This window comes from Solea solea, chromosome 14, assembly GCF_958295425.1.
Source record: "Solea solea chromosome 14, fSolSol10.1, whole genome shotgun sequence".
Classification (NCBI taxonomy): Eukaryota; Metazoa; Chordata; class Actinopteri; order Pleuronectiformes; family Soleidae; genus Solea; species Solea solea.
Window position 1 is genome coordinate 11732912 of NC_081147.1, and position 27138 is coordinate 11760049.

General features: G+C 41.2%; 2 protein-coding genes across 2 annotated transcripts in view; one reads left to right on the top strand and one right to left on the bottom strand.

The window, feature by feature from the left end:
* Positions 1 to 330: 330 nt before the first annotated feature.
* Positions 331 to 2230, bottom strand: smim19 (small integral membrane protein 19). The gene is made up of 3 exons (XM_058648967.1): positions 1925 to 2230; positions 1231 to 1355; positions 331 to 1116 (listed from the first exon to the last, which is right to left on the bottom strand). The coding sequence occupies exons 1-3, from the start codon at positions 2056 to 2058 to the stop codon at positions 1043 to 1045; spliced, it is 333 nt and encodes a 110-aa protein (XP_058504950.1). The 5' UTR covers positions 2059 to 2230; the 3' UTR covers positions 331 to 1042.
* An 848-nt stretch (positions 2231 to 3078) lies between these two features.
* Positions 3079 to 27138, top strand: part of dnah12 (dynein, axonemal, heavy chain 12) — a 30606-nt gene continuing 6546 nt past the window's right edge. Inside the window, exons 1-57 of the mRNA XM_058649340.1 lie at positions 3079 to 3902; positions 4098 to 4182; positions 4291 to 4317; positions 5028 to 5217; positions 5323 to 5386; positions 5470 to 5628; positions 5745 to 5940; positions 6294 to 6482; positions 6577 to 6730; positions 6818 to 6909; positions 7149 to 7327; positions 7428 to 7563; positions 7644 to 7769; positions 7856 to 7990; positions 8230 to 8423; positions 8499 to 8730; positions 8819 to 9004; positions 9116 to 9316; positions 9459 to 9653; positions 9724 to 9845; positions 9923 to 10058; positions 10139 to 10285; positions 10526 to 10645; positions 11511 to 11667; positions 11757 to 11929; positions 12029 to 12181; positions 12278 to 12517; positions 13451 to 13696; positions 14526 to 14645; positions 14732 to 14841; positions 15214 to 15397; positions 15507 to 15647; positions 15741 to 15824; positions 16683 to 16871; positions 17342 to 17461; positions 17561 to 17749; positions 17824 to 17975; positions 18118 to 18256; positions 18624 to 18790; positions 18885 to 19140; positions 19228 to 19524; positions 19634 to 19812; positions 19973 to 20165; positions 20388 to 20549; positions 20635 to 20829; positions 21680 to 21813; positions 21893 to 22055; positions 22148 to 22228; positions 23640 to 23816; positions 24697 to 24828; positions 24906 to 24995; positions 25072 to 25212; positions 25305 to 25546; positions 25633 to 25780; positions 26306 to 26451; positions 26627 to 26841; positions 26932 to 27124. Coding sequence (XP_058505323.1) covers positions 3703 to 3902; positions 4098 to 4182; positions 4291 to 4317; positions 5028 to 5217; positions 5323 to 5386; positions 5470 to 5628; positions 5745 to 5940; positions 6294 to 6482; positions 6577 to 6730; positions 6818 to 6909; positions 7149 to 7327; positions 7428 to 7563; positions 7644 to 7769; positions 7856 to 7990; positions 8230 to 8423; positions 8499 to 8730; positions 8819 to 9004; positions 9116 to 9316; positions 9459 to 9653; positions 9724 to 9845; positions 9923 to 10058; positions 10139 to 10285; positions 10526 to 10645; positions 11511 to 11667; positions 11757 to 11929; positions 12029 to 12181; positions 12278 to 12517; positions 13451 to 13696; positions 14526 to 14645; positions 14732 to 14841; positions 15214 to 15397; positions 15507 to 15647; positions 15741 to 15824; positions 16683 to 16871; positions 17342 to 17461; positions 17561 to 17749; positions 17824 to 17975; positions 18118 to 18256; positions 18624 to 18790; positions 18885 to 19140; positions 19228 to 19524; positions 19634 to 19812; positions 19973 to 20165; positions 20388 to 20549; positions 20635 to 20829; positions 21680 to 21813; positions 21893 to 22055; positions 22148 to 22228; positions 23640 to 23816; positions 24697 to 24828; positions 24906 to 24995; positions 25072 to 25212; positions 25305 to 25546; positions 25633 to 25780; positions 26306 to 26451; positions 26627 to 26841; positions 26932 to 27124 — 9173 coding nt within the window. The 5' untranslated portion in view covers positions 3079 to 3702. The remainder of the gene's footprint in view (positions 3903 to 4097; positions 4183 to 4290; positions 4318 to 5027; positions 5218 to 5322; positions 5387 to 5469; positions 5629 to 5744; positions 5941 to 6293; positions 6483 to 6576; positions 6731 to 6817; positions 6910 to 7148; positions 7328 to 7427; positions 7564 to 7643; positions 7770 to 7855; positions 7991 to 8229; positions 8424 to 8498; positions 8731 to 8818; positions 9005 to 9115; positions 9317 to 9458; positions 9654 to 9723; positions 9846 to 9922; positions 10059 to 10138; positions 10286 to 10525; positions 10646 to 11510; positions 11668 to 11756; positions 11930 to 12028; positions 12182 to 12277; positions 12518 to 13450; positions 13697 to 14525; positions 14646 to 14731; positions 14842 to 15213; positions 15398 to 15506; positions 15648 to 15740; positions 15825 to 16682; positions 16872 to 17341; positions 17462 to 17560; positions 17750 to 17823; positions 17976 to 18117; positions 18257 to 18623; positions 18791 to 18884; positions 19141 to 19227; positions 19525 to 19633; positions 19813 to 19972; positions 20166 to 20387; positions 20550 to 20634; positions 20830 to 21679; positions 21814 to 21892; positions 22056 to 22147; positions 22229 to 23639; positions 23817 to 24696; positions 24829 to 24905; positions 24996 to 25071; positions 25213 to 25304; positions 25547 to 25632; positions 25781 to 26305; positions 26452 to 26626; positions 26842 to 26931; positions 27125 to 27138) is intronic.

Sequence of the window (27138 nt, forward strand, 5' to 3'; positions counted from 1 at the left end):
CTTGGTGTAGTGGTTTCATGGATGCAACACTGAGTGTGAGATGGTTTGCATTTGCAGTAAGAAAAAAAAAACACCAAAATAATTTCTCTGTTGGTCCTAACAAAATATTACAGTACATTTTGTGCATGTGGCATTCTAGTGTATTGGGAGTTGCATATTAGTGCAACAGCAGCAAAGCCACAACTTTTCAACTATCAGTTAGATTTTTTTTTTCTAAAAATGAAAGCTAAATGTGACAGTGAACAGACTAAACTCTAAAAAACTGATGAAGCACTTTTAATCAATTATCATTACATTTAATTATCTCAATTGTAATAACCACTCCACATAAAACTTACAAGGATTTAATTCAACATACAAGAAAACATTCATGGACTTTGTCTTAAGTCCTACATAAAATAAACACTTTAGTGACTTCTGCAGCACTTGTCTCATTCCTCACACAATGTTAAAGTCACTGCTCAGCTCAGTATTGTAGAGCAGACATGAAAGATGTCGCTCTCTAATGATCGTTCCTGGATCATATCAGTCCATATGACTGCATCTGTTCCTGCTTGTATTTTTTTTAAGACAAAGGAGAAACAACTGATGGTGAACAGAAACCCGTCTCATTTGGGACCAAACGCAGACAACCAGGACAAAAGCAGGATACTGTCTGGATGAGACGTATTTACAACAATCTCCAGAGGGGTGGGTTAAGAAGGTGGCCTCTGGCTTGAGCATGCAGAAGGTGGTGAGATTGCCCATTAACTGGTTATGTAACCTCAAGAGTTTCTTCTACTATATTTCCACAGTGGAGCTAACTTGGACATTAAATGAAGATTGTAGTAAGGAGCTGACAAGGAAATCTCAGGAGTGTCTGCAGACATTTGCATTCACATATACAATCCCTCTGGAGAATGCCCAGGGTTCCGAAAGCAGACTCTATATGACTGACGGCCATTCGAGTCCTTTGGCTGTCCATGTATGTGGCTCAAGGATGCAGGCATGTTTCTCTGACAGAGAGGGGAGGAGACCTGAAACCCCGGCTGCAGCGCTGCTCTCATTCCATGGAGAGCTGCACACTGTCTGCTTGACCTTGTTGCTGCTGCTGCTGCTGTTGCTCAAATTTTCTAGCTAAAAGATAAAAGATGAGGGAGTGAAGACAAATGCAAAGGTCGGAAGGTCTGAACCACAGAAGAGAAATCCAACATGTTTTATGTTGTATTGCAGATCTGCACTGACACTCACCCATAGAGTACATCTCCAGCTGCTGCCGCAGGCGGACCTTCTGCAGGCTGTCATAGAAGTTGGGTTCTGGGCTGTTGCCAACGGTGGGAGGCAGAGTGAAGATACGCATGATCTTCCTCTTGTTCCTGAATTACATGTGAGTACAGACAAATATTAAGGCCAGGACTAAATAGTTCATCTGGAATCTCACACTGAGAGAATGTTAGTGTTGTTCATGCCAAGTCACCAAATATTTAAAGTTAAAATCCAACTGTAATATTATTTTTATTATGTCCCAGGAAAACCTCATTTGTTAAGAGTGAATCAGGAGAGAAATATAAAACAGCCAGATTGTCCTATCTCAAGCTACTCAGGGTTGATTTACATGCATTCACTGAGACCAGGCCTTGAAAATGTTGCTGGTTTCTTTAGTTTATGATTCTAAACCTCAGGAGAAGCAAAGACACATGCACTTTCTCAAATTCAGTCCTGATTTTTGGAATTACTTCAACCATTATTATTTTTATTTTTAAAAACAGAACGTCCGGTTTGTTGGACTTCATTTATGCTGTAACTGACAAGATACATTGCAGATGAAACACGGAGGGTTACGTTGTATAAAATACGCGCACCAACATGAACTCGAGAAAACAATCGACTCAGTTTGGGAAGGAAGGCTCGACGGTAGAAGAGTGGAGGAGCGAGCCGTGCTTACTTTCTGGCGTACATGAGCAGACCGAAGCTAACCAGGATCACCAGCAGGTAAACATTGGTAGCCTCATTCCAGGCTTCGTGTACTGAGTAGTCTGGAGACTCGGGTTCGTTCCCTACACCCCCGTGAGCGCCCATTGAAGCAGAAAGACCGTGAGCAAACTCTGCGACCAAATGTATTGAAACAAATCGATTTAATTCGTTCTTGACTTGCTAATTAGTTAGCCAACCATTGCTGTAGACAACAAAAACAGAACTGTTTGCAGCAGTGTCCCGATCGGTATCCGGAAGCACGAACGTGTCTGCGCAGGCGCCGGCCTCTACGCATGCGTGAACAGAACACTTAACCGCAATTTTTTTTAAAAATAACTTTATTGAGAATTGAAATTCAACAATACTCTTTTTATTGTTTTTTCTTTTCTTTGAGAAAAAACAATAGAAAAACGCACAAATAGGCCAAATTGAGTACATTATTTTTTAGATTAGTTTTAATGGACGAAATGTGAATTTGCAAATAATAAAATCAAGATAATTATTTGTCAACCCAGTGAAAGTCAGTCAGTCATCATCTACCGCTTTATCCTCCACCAGAGGGTCGCGGGGGGTGCTGTGCCAATCTCAGCTACATCGGGCGATAGGCTGGGTACACCCTGGACAGTTCGCCAGTCCATCGCAGGGCCACACACAGATAGAGACAAACAACCATTCACTCTCACACTCACTCCTATGGTCAATTTGGAGTGTCCAATTTACCTATCCCCACATTGCATGTTTTTGGACTGTGGGAGGAAGCCGGAGAACCCGGAGAGAACCCACGCACACACGGGGAGAACATGCAAACTCCATGCAGAAAGGCCCTTGTTCCAACCGGGGCTCGAACCCGGGTCTTCTCGCTGCAAGGCGAGAGTGCTAACCACTACACCACCGTGTGGCCCCCAGTGAAAGTCCATTTAAATAAATAATATTTCCGTTAAATCGCTGAAATTGAGACATTTCCATATTTTTTTTTAAATTGAATTTCTCTTATTGATGCGTTTCTTTTCCCTTCTGTCCTTTCGTCCCTTTCCGCTTCCCGGGGACGCGCACACAGAGTCCATGGCGCGTTTACTGCCTCTACAGTCTAAAACCTGAACACAGAGAGTTTGAGTTTGTGAATATAACCCATGGATATTTGACCAGTTGTCCGGTGTATTTTAACTCCGCTGAGGACGAGGATGGACTCCCTGTGTTGCCGGTGTCACGCCGAGTTCTGTGTCCCTGTCAAGAATGATTTACTGTTTGAAGGCGATACTTTGGGGGATTTATTTACTCACGTGTAACAGGTTCTTGGCTAAATAGAATTTGGGATTTAAATCTCGGCAGCTGTAAAACCAGCTCTGCCGGAAAATGCACCAACAAATGTGCTCTTTAAATATAGGTTATATTAAGTTGACGCAATTTGTGGCAATAGCTTTAATGTGTTATAAAAAAAATTGTGTTAAATTTTGTAATAAATAAATGTATTTAGCTAGTTAATTCACAGTAAATTATTGGTGATGTATAATCTTATGACATCTGTCTACCAAAGTCACTAATTGTGTTTACCGTAAACATTAGATCTATAGCGCACCCGAAATATTGATGCGGGTAGTTTGGTGGTTACCCTGTTTACGGTTCCTATGGTAACGGTCAATATCAGGAGTACGGGCCTTCAGTGGTTAAAGCGAACAGATATTCATGTAAACGAACAGGTAAAAGTTGAATTTACTTTTCCATCCTCACTCCAGCTCGTTTTATCCAGAGATGGCTTCATCTTCTGGAGCAGAGGACGAGGACAGGCTTCAGTGTCCAGTCCTGCCCCCGATTAAAGAGCCACAGCAGCGGGGAGAGTTGGAGCAGATCACCGAGTTAAAGGAGGAGATGACGAAGAGGATAACAACTCATAAAAAGCTGCAGAGGCAAAGAAGGATTCAAGAGATACAAAAGCAGCTCCACATGACACTGTATGTTATTTGTTATTTGATATTAGTCATTATTGTAACTCTTATATCATTGTTTCTTTATATGTCCTTGTTTTTAGTTTGATTTATTACACAAAGTTGCACTGGCACTAGGAGTTTTATCACTGGTTATTATAATGCATTGTTATGAAGTATATGAAAATAAATAATCCTGAAGTGTAACACTTGTTATTGCAGAGCAACAAGAGAAATGGAAACTTACAGAAGAAGAAAAGGGAGGAGGGGAATCAGTCAGTCACCAGAGCCACAGTTTCCTCCCTCTGTAAGACAACTACAGGCACACATTCTAAATATATACATGCTTGTGTCTTTACATTATTATTTATTTATGGTTCATTTTTGAAATGTGGTGTCAATGTTTGTTTTATAGATGCTCAGTGAGCAGCGGAAGCAGAGGGTGAGTTCTCTTTTTAGATTCAGATGGACATAGGACGGTATAAAAATGTCATGTCACAATTCATGTTTTTTCGTCCGTCTGTATTTGTGCAAAAAAGGATTCCAAAAGAGGAATCAGATTGACTAATGTTACGAAAAACATTACAAACAAGTGACTTAAAATGTTAGAAAATGTTACAAAAACATGTTTGCACCATTCCTTTGTGGCACTACATCACTAGGACTGTATGTTGGCAATTAGACATCGTTTTAAGTCACTATTTTCAATTATACCAGATAATGGATATTCCCCGCAATCAACTTGTTGTATAGTGTCTAGTCCCTAGTTTCAAACTGACCTATGAACAGACTACGGTGAGTCTTATTTACATCAGTCAACCACAAGAGCAGTTTAATTATTGTGTATGAGCAGTGTAAACACAACAAAATGGTGAAGATGGAAGTTGGTGCTGGTAGCTTGTGGTGACACAGTCCTTTGAGGTTTGCTGCTGCTGTGTTTTGTAATACCATATAATATGATTCTGATTCTAATAACATTGAGTGTCTTTATTACCTTTTTAACCCTGTGAACGTGAATATACTGCATTAATCGTGAGCTGGATTTCACTGTCACCTGTTGTTCTTATAGATTTATTAATCAGCCACATTAAAACGGACAACTGATGTTGATGGTGTGGCTGATCGATGTATGTCATGCCTCTCCTGTTGCAGATGAACTTTGCCTTCCTGAAACAGTGTGTAGAGAGCCGCCCAATCCCCCCAATTCAGCAACAGTGGTTGGACTCCATTGTCTCCCGTGTGCCACCAAAATTGAAAGACAGTCCAGAGTCAAACAAACTGCTGCAGGAGCTCTGCAGGGAGGTCAGCAGCAACTTCCACAGTGTTTTAGTCAAACACACAGGTACTGACAATGATGTGTATTATTATTGTTGCACGTGCAACACTGTTAGCACATCTATGAATGTGGAGTGAACACATACAGATATGTCTTTGTATGCCACTTTAGTGAACACAGTTCTGAAGAATCCAGATGTAGAGAGTCCCATGTCACAGACAACAACGCAACCAAAGTGGGTGTCTAATGAAAAATGCTTGTGGATTTATTCTATTGTGAGGTAATTTTGTAAAATACCTGTCCTTCAATCCTTTGCAGAATTCTGGATTTCTCCCAGTCTCGGCACGACAACTTTCTCAGAAGCCGCAGGCTGATAAAAACAAATTTGCACATTCTTCACCCAGTAATGCAAATAGTTTTGGACACTGGCTACAAGACATTTTCCACACTGGTCCTTGTCAACCTTTCAGGATGCAGGTAAGAAATGATAACATGAACGTGAGACACTGCTCTGAAAACGGCACAAACACCACTGACACTTCACGTGAAGATTGTGCTCAACTTTCATTTTGATTTCATCCTCGTTGGTTCAGAGCTTCAGGACCTGTGGACTGTAAGAGTCTACAGAACAAAATAGCTGTGGAGTGTAACAGAACAGAAGAACGCATCATGAATACCTGGTTCCCCAAAATCATCCACTTACTAACGAGTAAAGAAACGCTGAAAGGAGTTAAAGAGGAGAAACTGGACGCCTTCTATAACTGTGCATCCACACTCATCTCTAATCAGGTCATTTTTTTGTGGTACTCATGTACATTGTATTCATCACAAGTCAACCTTTAATAGATGATTATCAAGGTTTGTGCCTTTACCTGCCACTATGATTGTGAGATGTAATTTCATCACTGAGTACAACTTTTGTTGAACATTTGTCACTATGAAAGCAGATGCTTGAGGTCGTTTCAGAATCTTGAGTGCGTAAATTTGTTTCTGAATCACTTCCTTATATTATTTGTTGAAATTATCTTCACATCCAGAGAATCATCGAGAAATTTAGTGCAAAACTGAGCAGCCATGGCGGAGGTTTACGTCACTGAATACACATTTATACTCACAGTCATATTTCTCTTGTAAATTCCCAGTTGAAATCCATGCTTCAGATGAGCGTGGAGGAGTTTATCTGTGTGTTTGAGCCGAGCCGTCAGCACTGCTTGCCCCTCTTCCGCATGGCTTTGACTTTTGATGATGAAAAGATGGAAATTTACCCCACCTTACAAGATCTGGAAACTGCTGTTTCTGAGATTCTTGATACCATCACGCATACACTGCAGGTGAGGACACAGCTGGTATAATAACCACTCATACACTTTACATGTAAAAGTGTATTGTGAGCTTGTATCGATAGGCTATGAATGTGATCCACAGAGAGTACAGACGGTCCAGTCATGGCTGACACAATCCACATCTTCATTTGTCGAAGCCGGAGTGGCCGATCACACACTTGCCCGGGCTCGGGCCACCTTGAAGACGGCTATGAGCAGGAATCTAGAGGAACCTGACAAACATTTCCAGAGTTATGGTGATGTTTTGTGTGCAGTTATTAGCTGTCATTACACCAGTAATGTTAGTTCACTTCACTTCTGACTTCCCCCCCTTCATTTCACAGTGTCCAACTACGACTGGCTTGTCAATGGAGCTGCACAGGCTCAAGTAAACACGTTCATGGAAGAAGAACACTCTTTTGAGGAGTACACTAAGGTAACAAATAATAATGCTGAACTCCTGCTCCATATGTCACTCATACCTATAGATGTCTTGCTACCAGTTCCAGTACCTGGATGGATGCATGAATGAATGAATGAATGAATTTATTTTATTTTGGTTTGTTTTGTTCTTAAAGAAAAAAAAAAAATACATTGCTCAAAATCAATGACTGAAAAAGCTTATTTTGGTCTAACCTGACGACTGTTGATTGTTAATCTCACCGGATTTTAAAGCAAGTGGAAGACTTCCATGCTTTGTCAAAGGAGATTATCAGCCTCCCAGGGAAAGTTCACTTCACAATGGTCCATCTGGACTGTGAGGAGCTAAAACAAGGGCTCGTCAACAAAGCCAGAGCCTACGCGGAAACGCTTCTGAAGAAAGTGCTCGTCAACCATCGGGAGCAAAATCTACAGTGAGTCACATCTTGTAACGTTCATAAACAAAACTGTCGCTGCTTTTATAAGTCACATTTCGTATGTACGTTTAAATGTGTGTTTTGTATCTGTCCAAAGGATCTGCTCTGAGTTTGAAACCATCAGAGAGAAAGCTTTGAAAGTTCCAGAGGATACGGAGGACCTGACTCAGATGATGGATTACATACTTTCCACCAAGACAGAGGGTATTGCAGGACTGAAAGAAAAAATACAGGTAAATAACCTGGTTCTTCCTCATGTTGCTCCCAGAATATAAGTGTGTAAGTGATGTTCTCCTCCACTGTGTTCTGACAGAAATCCTGCTGCAGAACGTTGTACCTCATGGACGTCCACATCTTTGAACCAGAGGATCTGAAGTTGAATGCAACGGTCTTTCTCTGGCCAAAAAACATTCTCCATGTCTTTCAACTCAGTGATGAGGTAAGATTCCTCTGTCTGCTTGTAACAATATATTATGGCTGTTGTTGTTTTTTTAAAGGGTGACCTAACGCTCTGTCATTGTCTAGCTAATGCAGAAGGCCAAGCAGAAAGGGGAGCAGGAGCTGCTTGCTAAAAGGCAAAGGTTGATGGTACAACTCGAGAAGTTGGGACGCAGAACGGAGGAGTTCCAGCATTGTTCTGAGCTGGATATGATGCAGCAGGTAGGCTGAAAGGAAGAGTTAAATATTCCGGAAAGGAAATGTAGTCGCTTTCTTGCAAGGATTTAGAAACAGCCACTACCAGCACCCTCAAAGCTTTAGTGTCTTAATTACATGGTAAATTTGTCTCATCACAAAGTCATAATGCAGATTTAGATATCAGCACTTCTTGTAATTATTATTATTGTTGTTATTTAATATGTTGCACCGCAGATATAATTTTCTATGTAATTTCTGGACAGTATGTTTCAGACATCAGAACAGTTCAGAAACTTCTCCTGGAGGTTGAGGAGGAAATTGGCTTCATTAACAAAGAAGAGACCTTCTACAAATTGGACCTAACATCTTACCCAGAAGTTGAAGTCATCAAAGACAGTGTTGGACTTTACCAGAAGCTGTTTGGACTCATACTGAAGTGGCAGCGCACAGATAACAGGTGTGATTTGTCAGTTTGGCACATGTCGTGTTTTAATTAAATGTTTGTCATGTAATATATACTCGTGGTGCACAGATGGATGAACGGACCCTTTCAGGACCTAGACGGGGAGAGCCTGGAGGCAAACCTGGATGAGGTCTTTAGGGAGATCTTCAAGATGCTGAAGTTCTTCCAACAAAAACAGAACAAGGTAGAACAGGAGATGGAGAAAAATGCCACAAAGACTAACAAAGATGATCCAAGGAAACAAGAGAACCCTACAATTGTTTTGTGCTCCACTGTAATGGAGCAGATCAAGGAGTTCAAGGTATTGTATGCGAATAAAATGCTCATTAATTAAGTAGGAAGTGGAGTCTTGTTTACTGATGCTATGTGCAATGTGCTTGTGTCACCAGGACCATGTCCCTCTGGTGTCCATCTTGTGTAATCCAGGCATCCAAGCTCGCCACTGGGACCAGATGTCAGAGATAGTGGGGTATGACCTCACTCCTGACTCTGGTACCACACTACGAAAGGTTCTCAAACAAAACCTGGCCCCGTACCTGGAGGAGTTTGAGTCGATCAGTGCTGCTGCAAGTAAAGTGAGAGCTCCTGAAATTTGGTCTTGGTCTTTATATTATATTTGATTTGGAAATACAACGTTGAACATTGTCTGTTAAATAAGATATTTGCACTGGCTTGTGTTTCTACAGGAGTTTTCCTTGGAGAAAGCAATGCAAACCATGGTGCATGTTTTGGATGGTATTTCCTTCCACCACCAACCCTACAGGGAGACCGGTGTTTCCATCCTGACTGCTGTGGATGAGATTCAGACGATTCTAGATGACCAGATTGTGAAGACTCAGACGATGAGGGGCTCGCCATTCATCAAACCCTTTGAGCATGAGATCAAGGTGAGCCTCACGCTTTGCCGAATGTCCGTATAGTTAATAAGCATAGCTGATAAATTCAGTGTTTGCTTTAGAGTTCTACCCGATGGTTTTGTTTTAAACTTGCCTATCATTGTATGTTTTACTTTTTTTTTTTTTACTTCAGCTGTGGGAGGAGCGTCTGCTTCGTATTCAGGAAGCCATAGATGAGTGGCTGAAGGTGCAGGCCCAGTGGCTTTACCTGTGGCCCATCTTCTCTTCTCAGGACATCATGCAGCAGATCCCGACGGAAGGACGACTTTTTCAAACTGTGGACAAAAACTGGAAAGAAATCATGAGGCACTGCGTCAAGGATCCTAAGGTAAATGGCTTTCAAGAAAAGAACAAACCTGAAACCAGCCATCTTGAATTAACCTGTTTTTTAAACACAGGTTCTGCCAGTGACTTCGCTGCCTGGTTTGCTAGAAAAACTGCAAGATTCCAACCATCTTCTGGATAACATCATGAAAGGACTGAACGCCTACCTGGAGGAGAAACGTCTCTTCTTTCCACGGTAAACAAAACTGTTTTTCCTTAATCAATTTTTTTATGTCACACATTTTGAATCTCATTTATTAATGTCACATCCAGATTTTTCTTCCTGTCCAACGATGAGATGCTGGAGATTCTGTCAGAGACCAAGGACCCATTGCGAGTGCAACCCCATCTGAAGAAATGCTTTGAGGGCATTTCCAAACTAGACTTCTTACCTAATCTGGATATCCAGGCAAGAGAGTCAGACATTTTGTCTGTACATGGCACCACTGTTGTTTAGATTGTATTTAAAGGCATACTGTTCATCCTTAGGCCATGTACAGCAGCGAAGGGGAGCGTGTTCCGTTAATCCAGCATATTTCCACATCTGAAGCCAAAGGAGCTGTGGAGAAATGGTTGGTGCAGGTGGAGGATGTGATGCTTCGCAGTGTTAGAGATGTGGTGGCTCGGTCCAGGGTGGTGAGTTCACTGTTCATCATCACTTACACAAAGTGCCATCTAACTGTAGGACTGCAGATTGCAACAAACAGACGATTCTTCCCTTTATCGACATACCAGAAAGGACACAAACACACAATTTTTATAATAATCTAACTATGGACTGTGAATTGAATATTTTATCAGCAACTTGTGTAAATGTCACCATCTAATGTCAATAGTCAGATCATCATGTAAACGTGTGTGTGTGTGTGTTAACAGGCTTATGCTGAAACTGCTCGCAGTCAGTGGGTGAAGGATTGGCCTGGGCAGGTGGTTCTTTGCACCTCCCAGATTTTTTGGACCATGGAAGTGCATGAGGCCATCAGAGCAGGGGCTGATGTAAGTGCCACATCACTTTTAAATCGTCTAGTTTTTTTTTTAAATTCCTGATTTATTTACGGTCTAATTGTGTGTTGTTTAACCTTTCCTGATTTTGCTTGAATTTTCATTTTCTCTCCACTGTCTATAGCTATTGTCTCTAAACCTAATAATCCCTTGACTTAATGATTGACATGCTGCCTGTGAAATACTTTTATTATTATGTTACTTCATGGAAATAATATCCATGAAGGTTCTCAGTCATCTATGTCATTGTGGTCTTTAGGAGTTAGTTTTAGACAGGAGTTGTAAACATTTCACCTCTCATCATTGAGGCTTATTCAGTTCCAACATCAGAACTGAAGAAGCCTCTTCGATGAGAGGTGATGAACAAGCAAGCAGCATCTTATCTGATTGTACACACGTGTTGTATCATAAAAGTGCTCTGATGAACTCAGGGAGGAGACACAGGACATAACAGGTACAAACACTCTTTCATGTAAACTCTTAAATAGGCAGAGGTGAATGTACGATGTGTGTGTGTGTGGGTTGTGTCTACTTGCACATGGAAAAGGTGGAGTTTTTATTTGCACAGGTCATTATGGAGAACTGTATAATTTGTTATAATTTATTCTTTGCTCTGTTATTCTTGTTTTCTGTTCTTGTTATTTCCCAAGGGAAACTAAAAAATGACCTTGATCTTGACCCTGAACATGAAAACAACGCCTAATTCATTTCTGCATATGAGATTTTGTTCTAGAAAATCCGTCTGTGTAGCAGTAATGTGCCTTGACCTAGTTAATGTTGTGGTTGTTTGCTATATAAACACATTTAAATTCCACTGAAAGAAGTGCTGTCTCTTTCTTACACTATTGTTACAATGTAGAGTTTAAAGAATTACCACCAGCAGCAGCGGAATCAGCTGAATGACATTGTGGGGCTGGTGAGAGGAAAACTGCCCAAACAAACACGGATCACTTTGGGAGCTCTGGTCACGATCGATTTCCATGCCAGGGACGTGGTCATGGAGCTCATAGAGAAAGGTACCTCATGTGCACAAAGTACTTTTGATAACTCTTAACACAGCTTTGCTTCAGTACAACATTTAAAACAAAATGTCAATTTTGAACAGGTGTATCACATGACACCGACTTCCAGTGGCTAGCTCAGCTGCGTTATTACTGGATCAATGACAATGTTCGTGTTCGCATCATCAACTGCGATGTTAAATATGCTTATGAGTATCTGGGAAACTCACCACGTCTGGTCATCACACCGCTCACCGACAGATGCTACAGAACTCTGGTAAAAGATCTGACGGATAGTTCAACTGAACATGAATTCTGTACTCGCTGTGTTCTTTTGAGTAGTACGGTAAATTCCCAGGCCTGTCCTTTGTTTTAGATTGGAGCTTTCTTCCTGAATTTGGGTGGTGCACCTGAGGGTCCAGCTGGAACAGGAAAGACTGAAACCACCAAAGATCTGGCCAAAGCTCTAGCTGTGCAGTGTGTGGTCTTCAACTGTTCAGATGGACTGGACTACATCGCTATGGGCAAAGTAACACCTGCGGAAAATTCTGGATTTATATAATTAGCACATTGTTATCAATACTAAACATAATGGACTAACATGGACTTTGGTTCAATCTCTCAGTTTTTCAAAGGTCTGGCTTCCTCTGGTGCATGGGCATGCTTTGATGAGTTCAACCGTATTGAGCTGGAGGTGCTGTCTGTCGTCGCTCAGCAGGTGCTGTGCATACAACGGGCCACTGAGCAGAGGTTAGAGTACTTTGACTTTGAAGGGACGATGCTCAAACTCAACCCCAACTGCTTCGTGTCCATAACCATGAACCCAGGTTATGCCGGACGCTCGGAACTCCCAGACAATCTCAAGGTTTTTAGTTTTGTTTTTACCATTGATAAAGTGTAACACTTTAGTTTTGCATTGTCATTTATGCATTAATCTGGTGGTTATTTCTTAAAAATGTATAATTTTGTTGTTTGGTGCATAAAATGTCAGTCGTTCTCAAAAGGACAATATCTTCAAATATGTTGTTTTTTCCACAAACCAAAGATATTCTGTTAAATGTCATAAAGGAGCAAAAACAATCTGAAGACTTAAAAAAAGAAACTTAAACCAATTAATAAATTATCAGAATGTATTAATATAATAGTTTAATAGCCCTCCTCTGCATTATTTACGTTCAACAAATTCTCAAACCGTCAACGTTAACCACCGTGGTTGTGTTGTTCACTCTAGCATGTATGGCACACCCAAGCTGATCCCACAAGTGTTCAGTTAGGTTGAGCCCATTCCATCCTCTCCACTCCCAAATTCTGGATATAGTACAGTATGTGGTAATCTTGGCTCTGTGGAGGAGAGCGTTGTCATCCTGTAGTATGGAGTTAAGTTCCAGATTATGGAGATACAGGATTGCCACTGGCTCCAGAATCTCATGTGCTGTCAATCAGGTTCCAACACCTGTGACTGGCAGCCCTTGAAGCTCAAAACAAGAGTGAATACTAACAGGAGAATATTGCAGGGTATTTTGGCACATATTTGGGGGGTGTTACCCACAAGTTATACCTCATTGTAAACGTGACTAATCAGGCTTTAATATATAAAAAATCACCAATTGGTATTATTAAAGGGGAGAAATGGACTGAACATTTTATGTTTCAGTGGATATGATCAACTGCATAATCTTACTAACCCTGTCTTCCCACCTGTGAGCCCTGGCCCATACTTTGAGAAGCACTGCATTAGAAAAAATGCTTCTGTTCAAAAGCATTAACGCATGTATTTATCTGTCTCTGCTCTGTGTAGGTGTTGTTCCGACCAGTGGCCATGATGGTCCCCAACTACGCGCTAATAGCAGAGATCTCACTGTATTCATATGGTTTCCTCAACGCCAAGCCCTTGTCCGTGAAGATCGTCATGACCTACAGGCTCTGTTCTGAGCAGCTCTCCTCTCAGTTTCATTATGACTATGGCATGAGAGCCGTCAAAGCTGTTCTCGTGGCTGCAGGAAACCTCAAGCTGAAGTTTCCAGATGAGAATGAAGATATACTGGTATTTGTTTTGTTTTAGGGGGGGTTTGTTTGTTTGTCAATTCATTTTGGCTGTTTCTGACTCTTTTTCATTTGCTATTCATATTAATGTTCAGGTCGTGGGGAGAAAACATAATGTACACACAGTATAAAGAGTGCATCGAAAATAAGCACAATTCATATACTGTGAAACAAGCCAAACTCAATAGAAACCAAAACAAAAAGAAAACAGATACACAATGATATAATATGGCATGATAGTGGTGGTTTCTTGGAAGTATGGGTCAGCATGTGGCCAAGTGGAGGGGAACTGAGCTTGTAACTGGAGGGTTGCAGGTTAGAATCCTGGGACAGGTCAGGGGCAGATGTGCCCCTGTACAAAGTAACCCCCATTGCTCCTCGGTCACAGACATATAAATGTGCTCTCCACTGTTCCTATGCCTGATTTGTGTGTTCATAGCTGTGTGTAATAAGGATGGTAAAATGCAGAAGTAAAATTTACCATCACTGATTGTTTAATACCAACTGGGACCTTTTCTTTTTTTTCTTAAACGGCTCAGAGGTGTCATTAAGAGAAGCATGTTTGTGTCTGGAGACAAATATTCCAATGTTTCTCACACATTTTTATACTGATGTTCACTCTGTCACTGATGTAATTCCAGAAAATAGCAAATTAACACCTCTAAAAACCCAGACTGCTCTTAATACTATCTGTGGTCGACATGTTGTCTTGCAGAATTAGAATGTTTGCTTTTCCACCTCCAATGGACATGGGATGTTTTACATAATGCCAAATTAGAAAATATTAAGATTGACACTTCCTCTTTTTTTCCACACTTTCTAATGCTCAGATCCTGAGGTCCATCAAGGATGTGAACGAGCCCAAGTTTCTCTCCCATGATATTCCGTTATTCAACGGCATCACCAGTGATTTGTTTCCTGGCATCTCACTTCCTGAGGCTGACTATCAGGTGAGACTAATGTCATCATTACTTGTTTGTATGCAAAGTTTGCATAAAATAATCTGTTGGTTTTTTTCTCCCCATATCTGTGACAGCTGTTTCTCAAGGCTGCTGCAGAATGTTGTCAAAAACACACGGTGCAGCCAACAGACGTCTTCTTACAGAAGATGGTTCAGACATATGAGATGATGATAGTCAGACATGGGTATGTTACTTTCAGTTTCTTATGTTGATTGTGTACTTTTTCATATTTCCAGTTGTACAGAATTTCAAATGATGAGAAAATTCACTCATTGATAAATTTGATTTGGTTGGTCCAAAGTCAAGGTCGCTGTGACCACACACAACACCTTTGTTTGGAACACACATTCACTTGGACTCATAGATGAACTCTTTAGATTTGGGTTCTTATTTGTCACAGGGGTCACGTTTTTGGCCTCTTTGAAATCAAATTGATTTTACATCAACAAGCTCACGTTATGTAAGTCCAGAAAATAGTGTAAGATGAGCCTGCGCTGGTCAATGGAGGCTTGCGACTGCTGGACAGTAATTCTTGTGGTCATGTTTTTAATGTCAGGTTTATGCTGGTGGGAGAACCCTTTGCAGGAAAGACCAAAGTGCTACATGTGCTAGCAGACACTCTGACTCTCATGAATGAGAGAGGGTATGGTAAAGAGGAGAAAGTCATCTTCAGGACACTGAACCCAAAGTCCATCACCATGGGACAGCTCTTTGGACAGTTTGACCAGGTTTCCCACGAGGTACAGAACAGTAACAATATGCCTGTGCCTTGGATCCTAGTATCTTCATACTGTAGCTAACTATTTCCTCCTTGTTTCAATTTTATTTATTTATTTTTTTTAAATTAAGTGGACAGATGGGATTGTGGCCAACACTTTTCGTGAATTCGCATCATCTGAAACACCAGAACGCAAATGGGTGGTGTTTGATGGTCCTATAGATACGCTGTGGATTGAGAGCATGAACACCGTGCTGGATGACAATAAAAAGGTGAATAGATACACAAGAAAACCTTTTGCAGCATTTACCTTTGTGTAGTATGTGTTGGTTTTCAATCTTAATTGCTTGACTCTACCTCCACAGTTGTGCCTGATGAGTGGGGAAATCATCCAGATGTCCAACCAGATGAGTCTCATCTTTGAAGCAATGGATTTATCACAGGCTTCTGTCAGTTAGATTTTTTATTAAATTTTTCTGACTGATGCATTTTGTTCTAAATGAAACCACTTTAATGTTCAAACGTTGCTTGTGGGTCACAATTAGGTAAAGGACTACTATCTGACCAAAATAATTCACAATGTTATTGCAATAGTTGTTAAAACTTTAGCTTTCAACTCTTAAAATAGCTACACTGAGCACACCTCTTACATGACATTCTCCTCAGAGACAAATACATTTTTAATTTGTTAACTCCAGTGGTTGGAGCCTTCTATCTAGCCTCAATTTGGCCTATAAGTCATGTTTTTTTTAGCTAACTAATGTTGCGAAAACACTGTACTTGCAAAAAATGTTGGAGCCTTTTGTAATGTTGAAAAAACATGTTAGTAACATTAGAAAAAGCATGGCTTTCAGTTGTTTTGGGGCAGAGCTTTGACCGGACATACTTGAATGGCTGGAATTACTGGAAAGACGCAGGCGTTCCCTTCAAAATAATCAACAAAGACTGTTTAGATGAGATATTAATCATTTACAATCCATCCATTATCTACACTGCTTGTCCCTTTGATGGTAATTTAGTCAATTCCACCTGTTATTGGAAATAATTAGTAATATGGATGTACAGTATATCCATAGTAATGGTGATACACGGACACACATTACATTACATGTCATTTAGCTGACACTTTTATCCAAAGCGACTTACAATGGAATTGCCACTCCACCCCCACACATGTATACATGTTCAGTTTTAAAGTTGAGAAAAGTCCTTGGCCAACATATTATTTTCAAAAACCCAGTACTGGCTGACATTGTTCAGTATCTGGATTGATAAACATGAACTAACTTGGTTCGTTCTCGCTGCAGCCCGCCACAGTCAGTCGATGTGGGATGATCTACATGGAGCCGTCTCAGCTGGGCTGGGAGCCCCTGGTCATTTCCTGGATGAACTCTCTTCCTGATGTTCTTCAGAACCCGGACAACCGCTCACTGCTGCTCGAGCTCTTCCACTGGCTCCTGCCTCCTTCTCTCAGGATGCTGCGAAAGCACTGCAGAGTGAGTGACCATAGGCCCAGTCAGTAAAGAGTGCATAACTTTTATATAGAAACATAGATCCATACAATTTTAACCATTTTCAAATGAGTTCACTCATTTGGGTCAAAGCCCATCAGCTCCACAATATTGTGCTTGTAAGGAACACCCATGACTAGATTCAGGAGTGAACCAGTCGTTCTGCAGTATGACATGATAAACCTGCCCCTGCGCTGCAGCTGTACAACACACAAGGGCTCCCTCAGTCATGTCTGGTAGTATTGCTTGACAGAGCCAATTTTCAGACGAACGATGCAGCGTACAAACAAAGTTACTGTTCACAAAGACCAAACAGTGGCAGATTAATAACATCAACATCAACAAATAAAATAAATAAATAAAAAGTGACATTAAGTTACAAAAAAGGCTTCACATGCTCACATTTACACGCATTTATACATAAATTACAGCCTGACAGTGGATTTTGTTCACAGGAAGTTGTTTCCACAAGCAACAGTAACACTGTGGTGTCCTTGTGTCGACTGTTTGAGATGATGTTAACTGAACCGTTGAAGATGGAGCCTGAGCATAAAAGCATTCGCACCTGGATCATGGTAAAAGACCCCAAGTCATCGGATCATTATAAATAATCTGTTCTAATATCTTTGAGCGTGTGTGTGCAACACCTTCCTTTTCTTGTGTTTATGTCACAGGCAGCGTTTGCCTTCTCCCTGGTTTGGTCTGTGGGAGGCAGCTGTGACGCAGACAGCAGAGAGAAGTTTAGTGAGTTTTTAAAAGTGACTGTTTCAGGAAGAACCGAAGACCACCCGGTCCCTGGTGTTGTGGGGAAATGGGACTGTCCCATGGACGATAAAGGCCTGGTGTATGACTATTTTTATGAGGTAGTGTGTAATGATGTCACCCAGATGTGTTTGGCTTGTGTTTGCATTTGTAAAGACTGTGTTCTGTCGTTCAGTTTAAAGGAAAAGGCCGCTGGGTTCATTGGAACGACGCCATAGGGAATGTCAGCCTGGGAGACAAGAACACCAAAGTTCAAGACATTATTGTTCCCACGATAGACACTGTCCGCTACACTTACCTGATGGACCTCTGCATCAGCTATGGAGTGTTAGTATATTCAAGAAGTGCAGTGGCATGGAGCAACACACATGTCCAAACTGCCCTGTTACATATTTTATTTTAACCTGACACTATTTTCATCTAACAAATTATTATCTAACAAAATGCATTGTTTTCTTTGTGTGTTTAGACCTCCCCTGTTTGTTGGTCCCACTGGCACTGGGAAGTCAGTGTATGTGAAAGAGAAACTGTTGAACAATCTGGACAAAGAGAGATATTTACCCTTCTTTGTCAATTTCTCAGCTCGCACTAGTGCGAACCAAACTCAGGTGAGAGCCACTTTGCAAAAATACAGTACACATAGTAATAAAAAGTGCATTTTAATCATATATATCATGTTCAGTTATAATGTAGATAATGTATAATTACATTTTTAGATGTTCTACTTGTATATATTTATAATTATATATAGTATATATATATATGTATATGTATATATATATATATATATATATATATATATATATATATATACTGTATATATATATAATTTATAGTGTTCCTTTGTTCATTCTTATGCCGACACTAACGTTCTAATCTGATTTGCTTCATTAATGTGTCATTCTGGGCCTTTTCAGCCTCATTTATTATGTTAATATATTTTTTATGCATCAAAACATGTTCGTCATCCTTCAGAATATCATCATGGCCAAGTTAGATAAGAGAAAGAAGGGGATGTTTGGTCCTCCCATGGGGAAGAAGTGCGTCATCTTTGTGGATGACATGAACATGCCTGCACTGGAACAGTTTGGAGCGCAGCCTCCGGTGGAGCTTCTTCGTCAGTACATCGATCATGGACACTGGTATGAAACGAATGCAAGATAATAATGGTGAATAAATAAATGTGCTTCCCCATATAAAGGTCACATTAACAGATTGTTTTCTATGCTACATTAGGTATAATCTGAAGGATACCTCAAAGATCACTCTGGTTGATCTGCAGCTCATCGCAGCGATGGGTCCCCCTGGTGGCGGGAGGAATGCAGTGACGGCTCGATTCCTGCGGCACTTCAATATTTTTTCCATCAATGCCTTCAGTGATGACACCATGGTTCGCATCTTCTCTAACGTGGTGGCCTTCTATCTCAGGATCAATGAATTCCCACCTGAATATTTTGCTGTTGGCAACCAAATAGTCACTGCTACCATGGAAGTGAGTGCACAGACACATGTTAATGTGTTCGGGTTTCTTTATTCTCTTTAGCTTTCGTTTTCTGATCATAATTTTTAATCTTTATAGGTGTATAAGAAAGCAATGAAGAGCCTCCTTCCCACTCCTGCCAAGTCTCACTACACATTCAACCTGCGGGACTTCTCGCGCGTTATCCAAGGCTGCCTGCTGCTGAAGAGAGAATCTCTGGAGAGCAAACGCACTATGATACGCTTGTTTGTCCACGAGGTTTTCCGTGTCTACTATGACCGTCTGGTGGATGACAAAGATCGAGCCTGGCTGTACGAGCTGATAAACAACATCCTCAAAGATCACTTCAAGGAATCCTTCGATCAGGTGTTTGATCACCTGAAAGAAGGGAGTAAAGTAAGTTGGTACTGAATTATACTTTCCTACTATCATATGAAACATCACTAACTGTATTAAAGTGCAAAATGTGATCTTGTATTTTGTACTTTATGCTTCTGTTGCTCAGCTGGTTGAGGAAGACATGAGGAACCTTCTGTTTGGCGACTACATGAAGCCTGACCTGGACGGTGAAGATCGCCTATATGCTGAGGTGCCTTTAATGGAAAGCTTTGCACAGGTGGTGGAGTCGTGTCTTGAGGAATACAACCAGATGCACAAGAATCACATGAACCTCGTCGTCTTCCGGTAAACAGCTTTACAGCTCCATCGCATTCACTTTTAACTTCGCCTTTTTAGAACGTCTAGATGTTTTTGACTGAATATCCAAAAGAAAAGACTTAAATTTGTTTTTTTTTGTTCTTGTCGGTCTTTGGATTCAAAATATTAATTGGGATTATTCATGTAGCTATGTCCTGGAGCACCTATCCCGTATCAGCCGTGTGTTGAAGCAGCCAGGAGGCCATGCCTTGCTTGTGGGAGTCGGTGGTAGTGGACGCCAGTCCATCACCCGTTTGGCTGCATCCATGGCCCACATGACCATCTTCCAGCCCGAGATCTCTAAGAGCTATGGCATGACTGATTGGAGAGATGATCTCAAGGTGAGTGTTGTCCTTTATTATCCTTAGGAGACTGAAGAAGCCTCTACAGATGAGAAGTGAAACTTCTAAAACCAAATTGAAACATGTCAGGTTGGCAAATTTTAAGTCCTGCAGATACGATGACCAGGGTGACTGAGATCCTTTACAGATATATGTAGTTGTCATGCTTTGTATATTTTAACAGCAGAGGAAATTTGAACATGCGGTGTCCATGTGCTGCAGATGCTGCTGAAAAATGCCGGGGTGAAAGGTCAGAAAATGGTGTTCCTGCTAACCGACGCTCAAATCAAAGATGAGGCTTTTCTTGAGGATGTGGACAGTGTCCTGAACACAGGAGAGGTGCCTAATCTGTTTGCCTTAGATGAGAAGCAAGAGATTATGGAGGTGAGCTGCTGAAGGCCCTTATAGAGCAGTTTATACCTGTTCATTTATATTTAATATAACTCTTTCCTTATCCACCTCTCTCCAGGCTGTGCGTCCAGTTGCCCAGGCTGGTAATAAAAATTTAGAGTTTAGTCCTCTGACACTCTTTGCCTTCTTCGTGGCGCGCTGTAAAGAGAACCTGCACATTGTCGTGGCCTTCAGTCCCATTGGAGATGCCTTTCGAAATCGCCTGCGCCAGTTTCCATCCCTCATCAATTGCTGTACCATTGACTGGTTTCAGGTACTATACTGTAGACATAGGGAACAAATCATTTGTTTTTTACATGCACTTGAAGCTCTTTCATTTTGACTGCACACATCTGTGGACGTTTATTCACATGCAAGCTCAACTCACTACAGGCAACAAGGAGTCCTCACTACATCTGCTCTCAGTGCCCCACCACACTGCCGTCACCATGGTCACTGAATTGTAAATTATTATAATGTCTGCTACATACACCTTCCTCACAAGTCACACAAAGTATCAGCGTTTGCACCACCTGACCTTATTTCACACATAAATGGAAAATGGAAAATCACTATTAAAAAAAAGAAAACAAAAAAACAGTAAGAGTGAGGGTGCAGAAGAAGAAACCTAAAAACTTTTTCAGACCAAGGACCACTTGACCCATAAAAAAAACACTCATGGACCACCTAACTCAAAATAGCCCCGAAACAATATGCCAACTTCAAAAGTTCACAAATTACAACCACATATTTCCTGATGTAGTGATCAATATTATACAGAACTGAAATATTTAGCCACCAGAACATTTCCTAGTTTCCTTTTTGTACATAATGACACCAAAGAATCCATTAAATGCATTTTTTGATTTCCTGTCTGGTTGTTCAAACCCATGTGGTAAATCTAACCTCTCATATCTCACTCAGTAGACGAAGGGACAGATTTGAAAAAGATTGATGTCAAAATAGTCAGTAACGTTAAAAAACAGCTTTGGAAATGTTGCCAGCGAACAAAGCATCAATTTGTAAACTGTGTGTTCAGCTGAACGCTGGCTGGCAGTGACACACATTTTTTCCCTATCATCATTATCATCATCATCATCATTTTCCTCTTTCTGCCCCGACAGCCTTGGCCAGAGGAGGCTCTTGAGCGAGTGGCCAATTCATTCCTGGAGTCGCTGGACATGAGTAAAAACGAGAGGCAGGAGGTCATACCCATCTGCAAAACATTCCATACCTCTGCCAAACAGCTCTCACAAAGGTATGAAATCTGGTTATTTAATAGCTTGTGTGTGTAGAGGTGAAGTACATATTATATTACACTTTGGTTTTCACTGCAGATTTCTCTCTGAGCTCGGTCGACATAATTATGTGACGCCCACGTCGTACCTGGAGCTGATCGCAGCTTTCCGTCAGCTGCTCACTCAGAAAAGAGACACGGTCATGAAGGCAAAGCTGCGGTACATTAACGGTCTAGACAAGCTGGCCTTCGCTGAATCTCAGGTCATTGTAGCACTGTTGTTAGTTGATTCTTATTTAAAACAAAGTGAGCACATCTCCATTATAATTTATTTGAATAACATCTCTCTGTGTAGGTGGGGGAGATGAAGAAGGAACTGGAAGAGCTGCAGCCCAAACTGGAGCAGGCGAAGATAGACAACACAGAAATGATGAAGGTGAATAAATCACATCTTTATTCAGCCCAAACTTAGAGGATATACAGAGTGTAAATACTTCACAGACAGTGTTGTGTAAGTTCACATTGAAGACTAAGGTCAATGCCTCTGCCCTCTTCCCAAACTAAATAAATCCCTTTATATGACCGTACAAGGCTCGAGATCTCCTACAATGTATTCAACATGTTGTTGGTTTGTGCCAAAAATGATCATCTGCCAGAAACAGATTCCATTGTGGGAACAGTAATATTGGCACAGTCAAAATTTTATGCCAGAGTACACAATAAATCTGTGATTCCACAGATGGGCCACTGGAGAGGTAATTTGTGTCCCCAAACAAATTTGCATACTTTTCCCAAATTGTGTATGTAATGTGCATAAAATGAAGTTGTAATTCATTTACCATATAACATCTCTTGGAAATGATTTGACAACCAGTTCAAATTGATGACAGGTGTTACAGTAATGGCTGTACATTTCCATCCATTTTCTACCGCTTAATAGGAGGGTCGCGGGGGATGCTGTGCCAATCTCAGCTGACATAGGGCGATAGGCTGGGAACACCCTGGACAGATCGCCAGTCCATCACAGGGCCACATATAGAGACAAACAACCTTTTGACCATTCACTCTCACTCCTACGGTCAATTTAGAGTGTCCAATTCACCTAATCCACATATTGCATGTTTTCGGACTGTGGGAGGAAACCGGAGAACCCGGGGGAAACCCACGCACACACGGGGAGAACATGCAAACTCCATGCTGCAAAGGCAAGAGTGCTAACCACTATACTAACCGTGTGTCTATATCAGTCACTAAATTTGATTTATATTATGATTTGGGTCACAATGGTTCCCATATAGAAAATTTGGGAAAATTGCAATAAACTACACTTCTTTGCCACAGCTGAGGATATTCAGAAACAACGTTATATTTTATTTTTTCAAAAAGACTACTATTATCTAGGAATTGTTTCCGTGTAGCAGGTTTGTGTCTCGGTGCGGATCTTTCTGTGTGGAGTTTGCATGTTCTCCTTGTGTGTGCGTTCTCCAGTTTCCTCCCACATGTACAAAAACATGCAGAGGTTAATTGAACACTCTAAATTGCACCATAGGTGTGAATGTGAGAGTAAGTTGTTGTTTGTCTCTGTGTGTTTGCCCTGTGATGAACTGGTGACCTGTCCAGGGTGTCCCCCACCTTTCACTTTATGTCAGCTGGGATTGGGATGTATATGAAATGAACACAGAAGATTGAACGACCCTCAGGTTCAGCAGTTATAAACTGAGCCTCCTAGTTCAGTGTTCACCAAAAATATGGACACATGAAAGAGTATATTTGTGCACAACGTATACAGTAAATATACTTATTTATGTATTTGCATCCAGTTTGTTGTATAATGTGTTTACTTTCAGGTGATTGAAGTGGAGTCTTTGGAGGTGGAAGCCAAAAGCAAAGTTGTGCGTGTCGATGAGGAGGCTGCAACAATAAAAGCTAATGAGGCGAAGGCTTTGAAGGATGACTGTGAGAGCAACTTGGCTGAGGCCATTCCTGCTCTGGAAGCTGCTCTCTCTGCTTTGGACACTTTGAAGGTGAAAAACAAATGCATGAGAGGACTCAGACAGACCTAGTCCTGCTGTTTGGGTTCAAAGTAAAGGAGAAATGGCTGCCAGACCCATTTGTATTCCTCAGTTATTGCTTGTGGTGTATTTTTTTTCTAATTTCAAATTTCCCTTTTGTTGGTGGTTCATTAGACTTCCAATGCTACAGTCAGTGCTAATAATGAGGAGGAAGCAAGTACATTAGCCTGTTCACAAGACAGTGAAGCTTCTTTTGGTGCTATCCCACATATTGGGATTGTTGACTCTTATTTATTACAAACATTTGAATAGGAGTTAAATATAGTGTCAAAGTTGATTTACATTTTTTTATGGAGTCCATTTTTACCATGTCAGATTCAAAGCACTGAGATCAACAACCCGGCTGCTCTGGGGCGTCCAGAATGTGAAACCAGAGGTGACAGAGAGGTCACTGCTCTTAAACTGTGGAACAATCTGCCTGTTCAGAGCTTCTCACACCCTCGACAGTTTTGTCTTTGCATAAGATTCACTTATTTGCACCATTGGCTTTTGATCTCAGTTGAGCTAAATTGAGCTATTTATAATAAACGTTTTGAAAACCAAAGAACTCTTGTTGTGAAAAAGTTAAAAAGCCTTTAGAAGTTTGGCTAATACATGGCAAAAAGTTTTATTTATGCACCATTGTGTTCATTAGGATTACACTCAATATCAAACAGTTATAGTCCTTTTCTGTTCTTTGTTGTTTTTACTTTATTGTATTTTATTTTAAGCATGTGCTACATTTTTCACAGCATGGATTGTTGAATAAACTTTAATGTTGACATGGCTTCTTCCTGCCAGTTTCCGTCACTCAGACTGCTGAGGTTTCATTTGAGATGTGCTTTTATTTCAGCCCTCTGATATCACCATCGTGAAGTCAATGAAGAATCCGCCCTCTGGAGTGAAGCTGGTAATGGCAGCTGTGTGTGTGATGAAGGACATAAAGCCAGATAAGATCGCTGACCCAGCTGGGACTGGAAAAAAGGTCTGAGGACGGAAACATCTTTTAAAAGCTCATCATACTTTTCCAACTTGTGTTAATGTTAGTAACATGTTGTCTAGGTGTTTGACTTCTGGGGTCCAAGCAAGAAGCTGCTGGGAGACATGAACTTCTTACGAGATCTAAAAGAATATGACAAAGACAACATTCCTGTGAGTGTTTGGAAAAACTAGTCTCTTACGAAGCGTTTATTTTGTTCTAACTGGTTCTGCTAAATCTTTATTGCAGGTCCCCGTGATGCATAAAATCCGTAGTGAGTACATGACCAATCCTGACTTTGACCCCAGCGTCGTAGCAAAGGCTTCCTCTGCAGCAGAGGGCCTGTGCAAGTGGATTAAAGCAATGGAGGAGTATGACAGGGTGGCAAAGGTGCAGTGTTTCTGGATTGCTTTTAAATAGTCCTTTTCTGATAACACGTGCATTCTTACAAAACTACTCTTGACCTCTCTCTGAGGATTTAGGTTGTGGCTCCTAAGAAAGCCAGTCTGGCAGAGGCCCAGGAGTCCCTGGCTACGACGATGGCTCTGCTGGACCAAAAGAGAGCTGAGCTGAAGGAGGTTGAGGACCGTTTAGCTGCTCTTAAACAAACCTCTGAGGAGAAGAAAGAGGAGAAGGCTCAGTTGGAGCTCCAAGTGGACTCGTGTGCCAGGAAGTTGGAGAGAGCTGAGAAACTCATTGGTGGTCTGGGTGGAGAGAAGACCAGGTGATGAAGCACATAGATGTTATGTGGGTAATTATTTTCTGCATCTGAAATAATCCGTGATTCTAATTAGTAATATGTGTCTTCAGATGGTCTAAGGCAGCAGACGACCTGCAGAACACGTATGACAACCTGACTGGAGACGTTCTCATCTCCGCTGGTGTCATCGCCTACCTTGGGGCTTTTACCGCTGGCTTCAGACAAGAATGCACCAAGTCATGGACCAAACTGTGCCAAGTAACACTCCTCCAGCTGCTCATTTATGTCTTTTCTCTGATGTCTGACAGCTGCTATGTGTTTACAGGTAGACTCAAGTTTGCCTCGAGAAAATGTCCAGTTGGACTTGTGGGTTTTGTGAATGCAGCATCTCAGCAAATTCTTTCAACTTTGGTAGAAATGTTCAATACTGTAGATTTTAGACTCGTAGTGTAGTGAATGTCAGAGGTCACAATGACATAGTGTTTTTACGAATGTGATTTATGAAAAACTTACAAAGCATAAACATTCACTTAGACTTAAGAATGACCTGATTAGAATTCTATGTTTGTAGGCCAAGGTCACTGTGACCTTTATAACACCCTTTTTTTTACTATGTGTATGTATATATGGGAAATTTCTCTCAAATATCATGTAAATATTCAGTTAGACTCACATATTGAGTGATTTGAGCGACCATGCACCAATCTAGATTTTCATTCATTCTTTGTGAATTCATACACATTTAATTGTTTGTCATCTGTTTTTCCATCTCACATTATCCAGTCCAAGAACATCCCATCATCAGATGACTTCTCACTCAGCAAAACCCTGGGAGACCTCATTAAAATCCGAGCGTGGAACATCGCAGGCCTTCCCAGTGACTCTTTCTCCATAGACAATGGCGTCATCGTCAGTAATTCACGTAGATGGTGAGTCTGTTTTGCTGAGGTACTGGTAACACTTCACATTTCATCCACTGATCATTGGGCAATGATTACTTAATGGTTACTTTACATGTGTTTACTGTACCTCATTGTAAAGTGTTACCAAAGTTTTACATTTGCTTACGACTGGATTTAATCATCAGTGTCTGTGTTATTGAAGGCCCTTGATGATTGACCCTCAAGGCCAAGCCAACAAGTGGGTGAAGAACTCCGAGAAAGACAACAACCTGAGCATTATCAAGCTGACAGACGCTGATTACATGAGGACGCTGGAAAACTGTGTCCAGTTTGGAACACCCTTGCTGCTGGAAAATGTAGGGGAGGAGCTTGACCCTTCACTGGAACCACTGCTGCTTAAACAAACCTTCAAGCAAGGTGCTGGGAGTATGACATGGATGCTAAAGGCCATCAGTTGTGTTTGTTTGTTTTTTAATGGGAAATTGTTGTCATTTTTGTTTCACTTAGGTGGTGTGGACTGCATCAGGCTGGGGGAGAGTGTGATTGAGTATTCCAACGAGTTCCGTTTCTATATCACCACTAAGCTGAGGAATCCCCACTACTTACCAGAACTGGCCACCAAGGTTTCCCTGCTGAACTTCATGATCACCCCAGAAGGCCTGGAGGACCAGCTGCTGGGGATTGTGGTTGCCAAAGAGAGGTAATGCTCATAAA

Coding starts and splice junctions, on each gene's coding strand:
- smim19 (XM_058648967.1), bottom strand. CDS start 2,058: ATGGGCGCTCACGGGGGTGTAGGGAACGAACCCGAGTCTCCAGACTAC. Junction 1,356..1,924: donor CTGCTCATGTACGCCAGAAA/GTAAGCACGGCT, acceptor CATGTAATTCAG/GAACAAGAGGAAGATCATGC. Junction 1,117..1,230: donor GCTGGAGATGTACTCTATGG/GTGAGTGTCAGT, acceptor TTTATCTTTTAG/CTAGAAAATTTGAGCAACAG.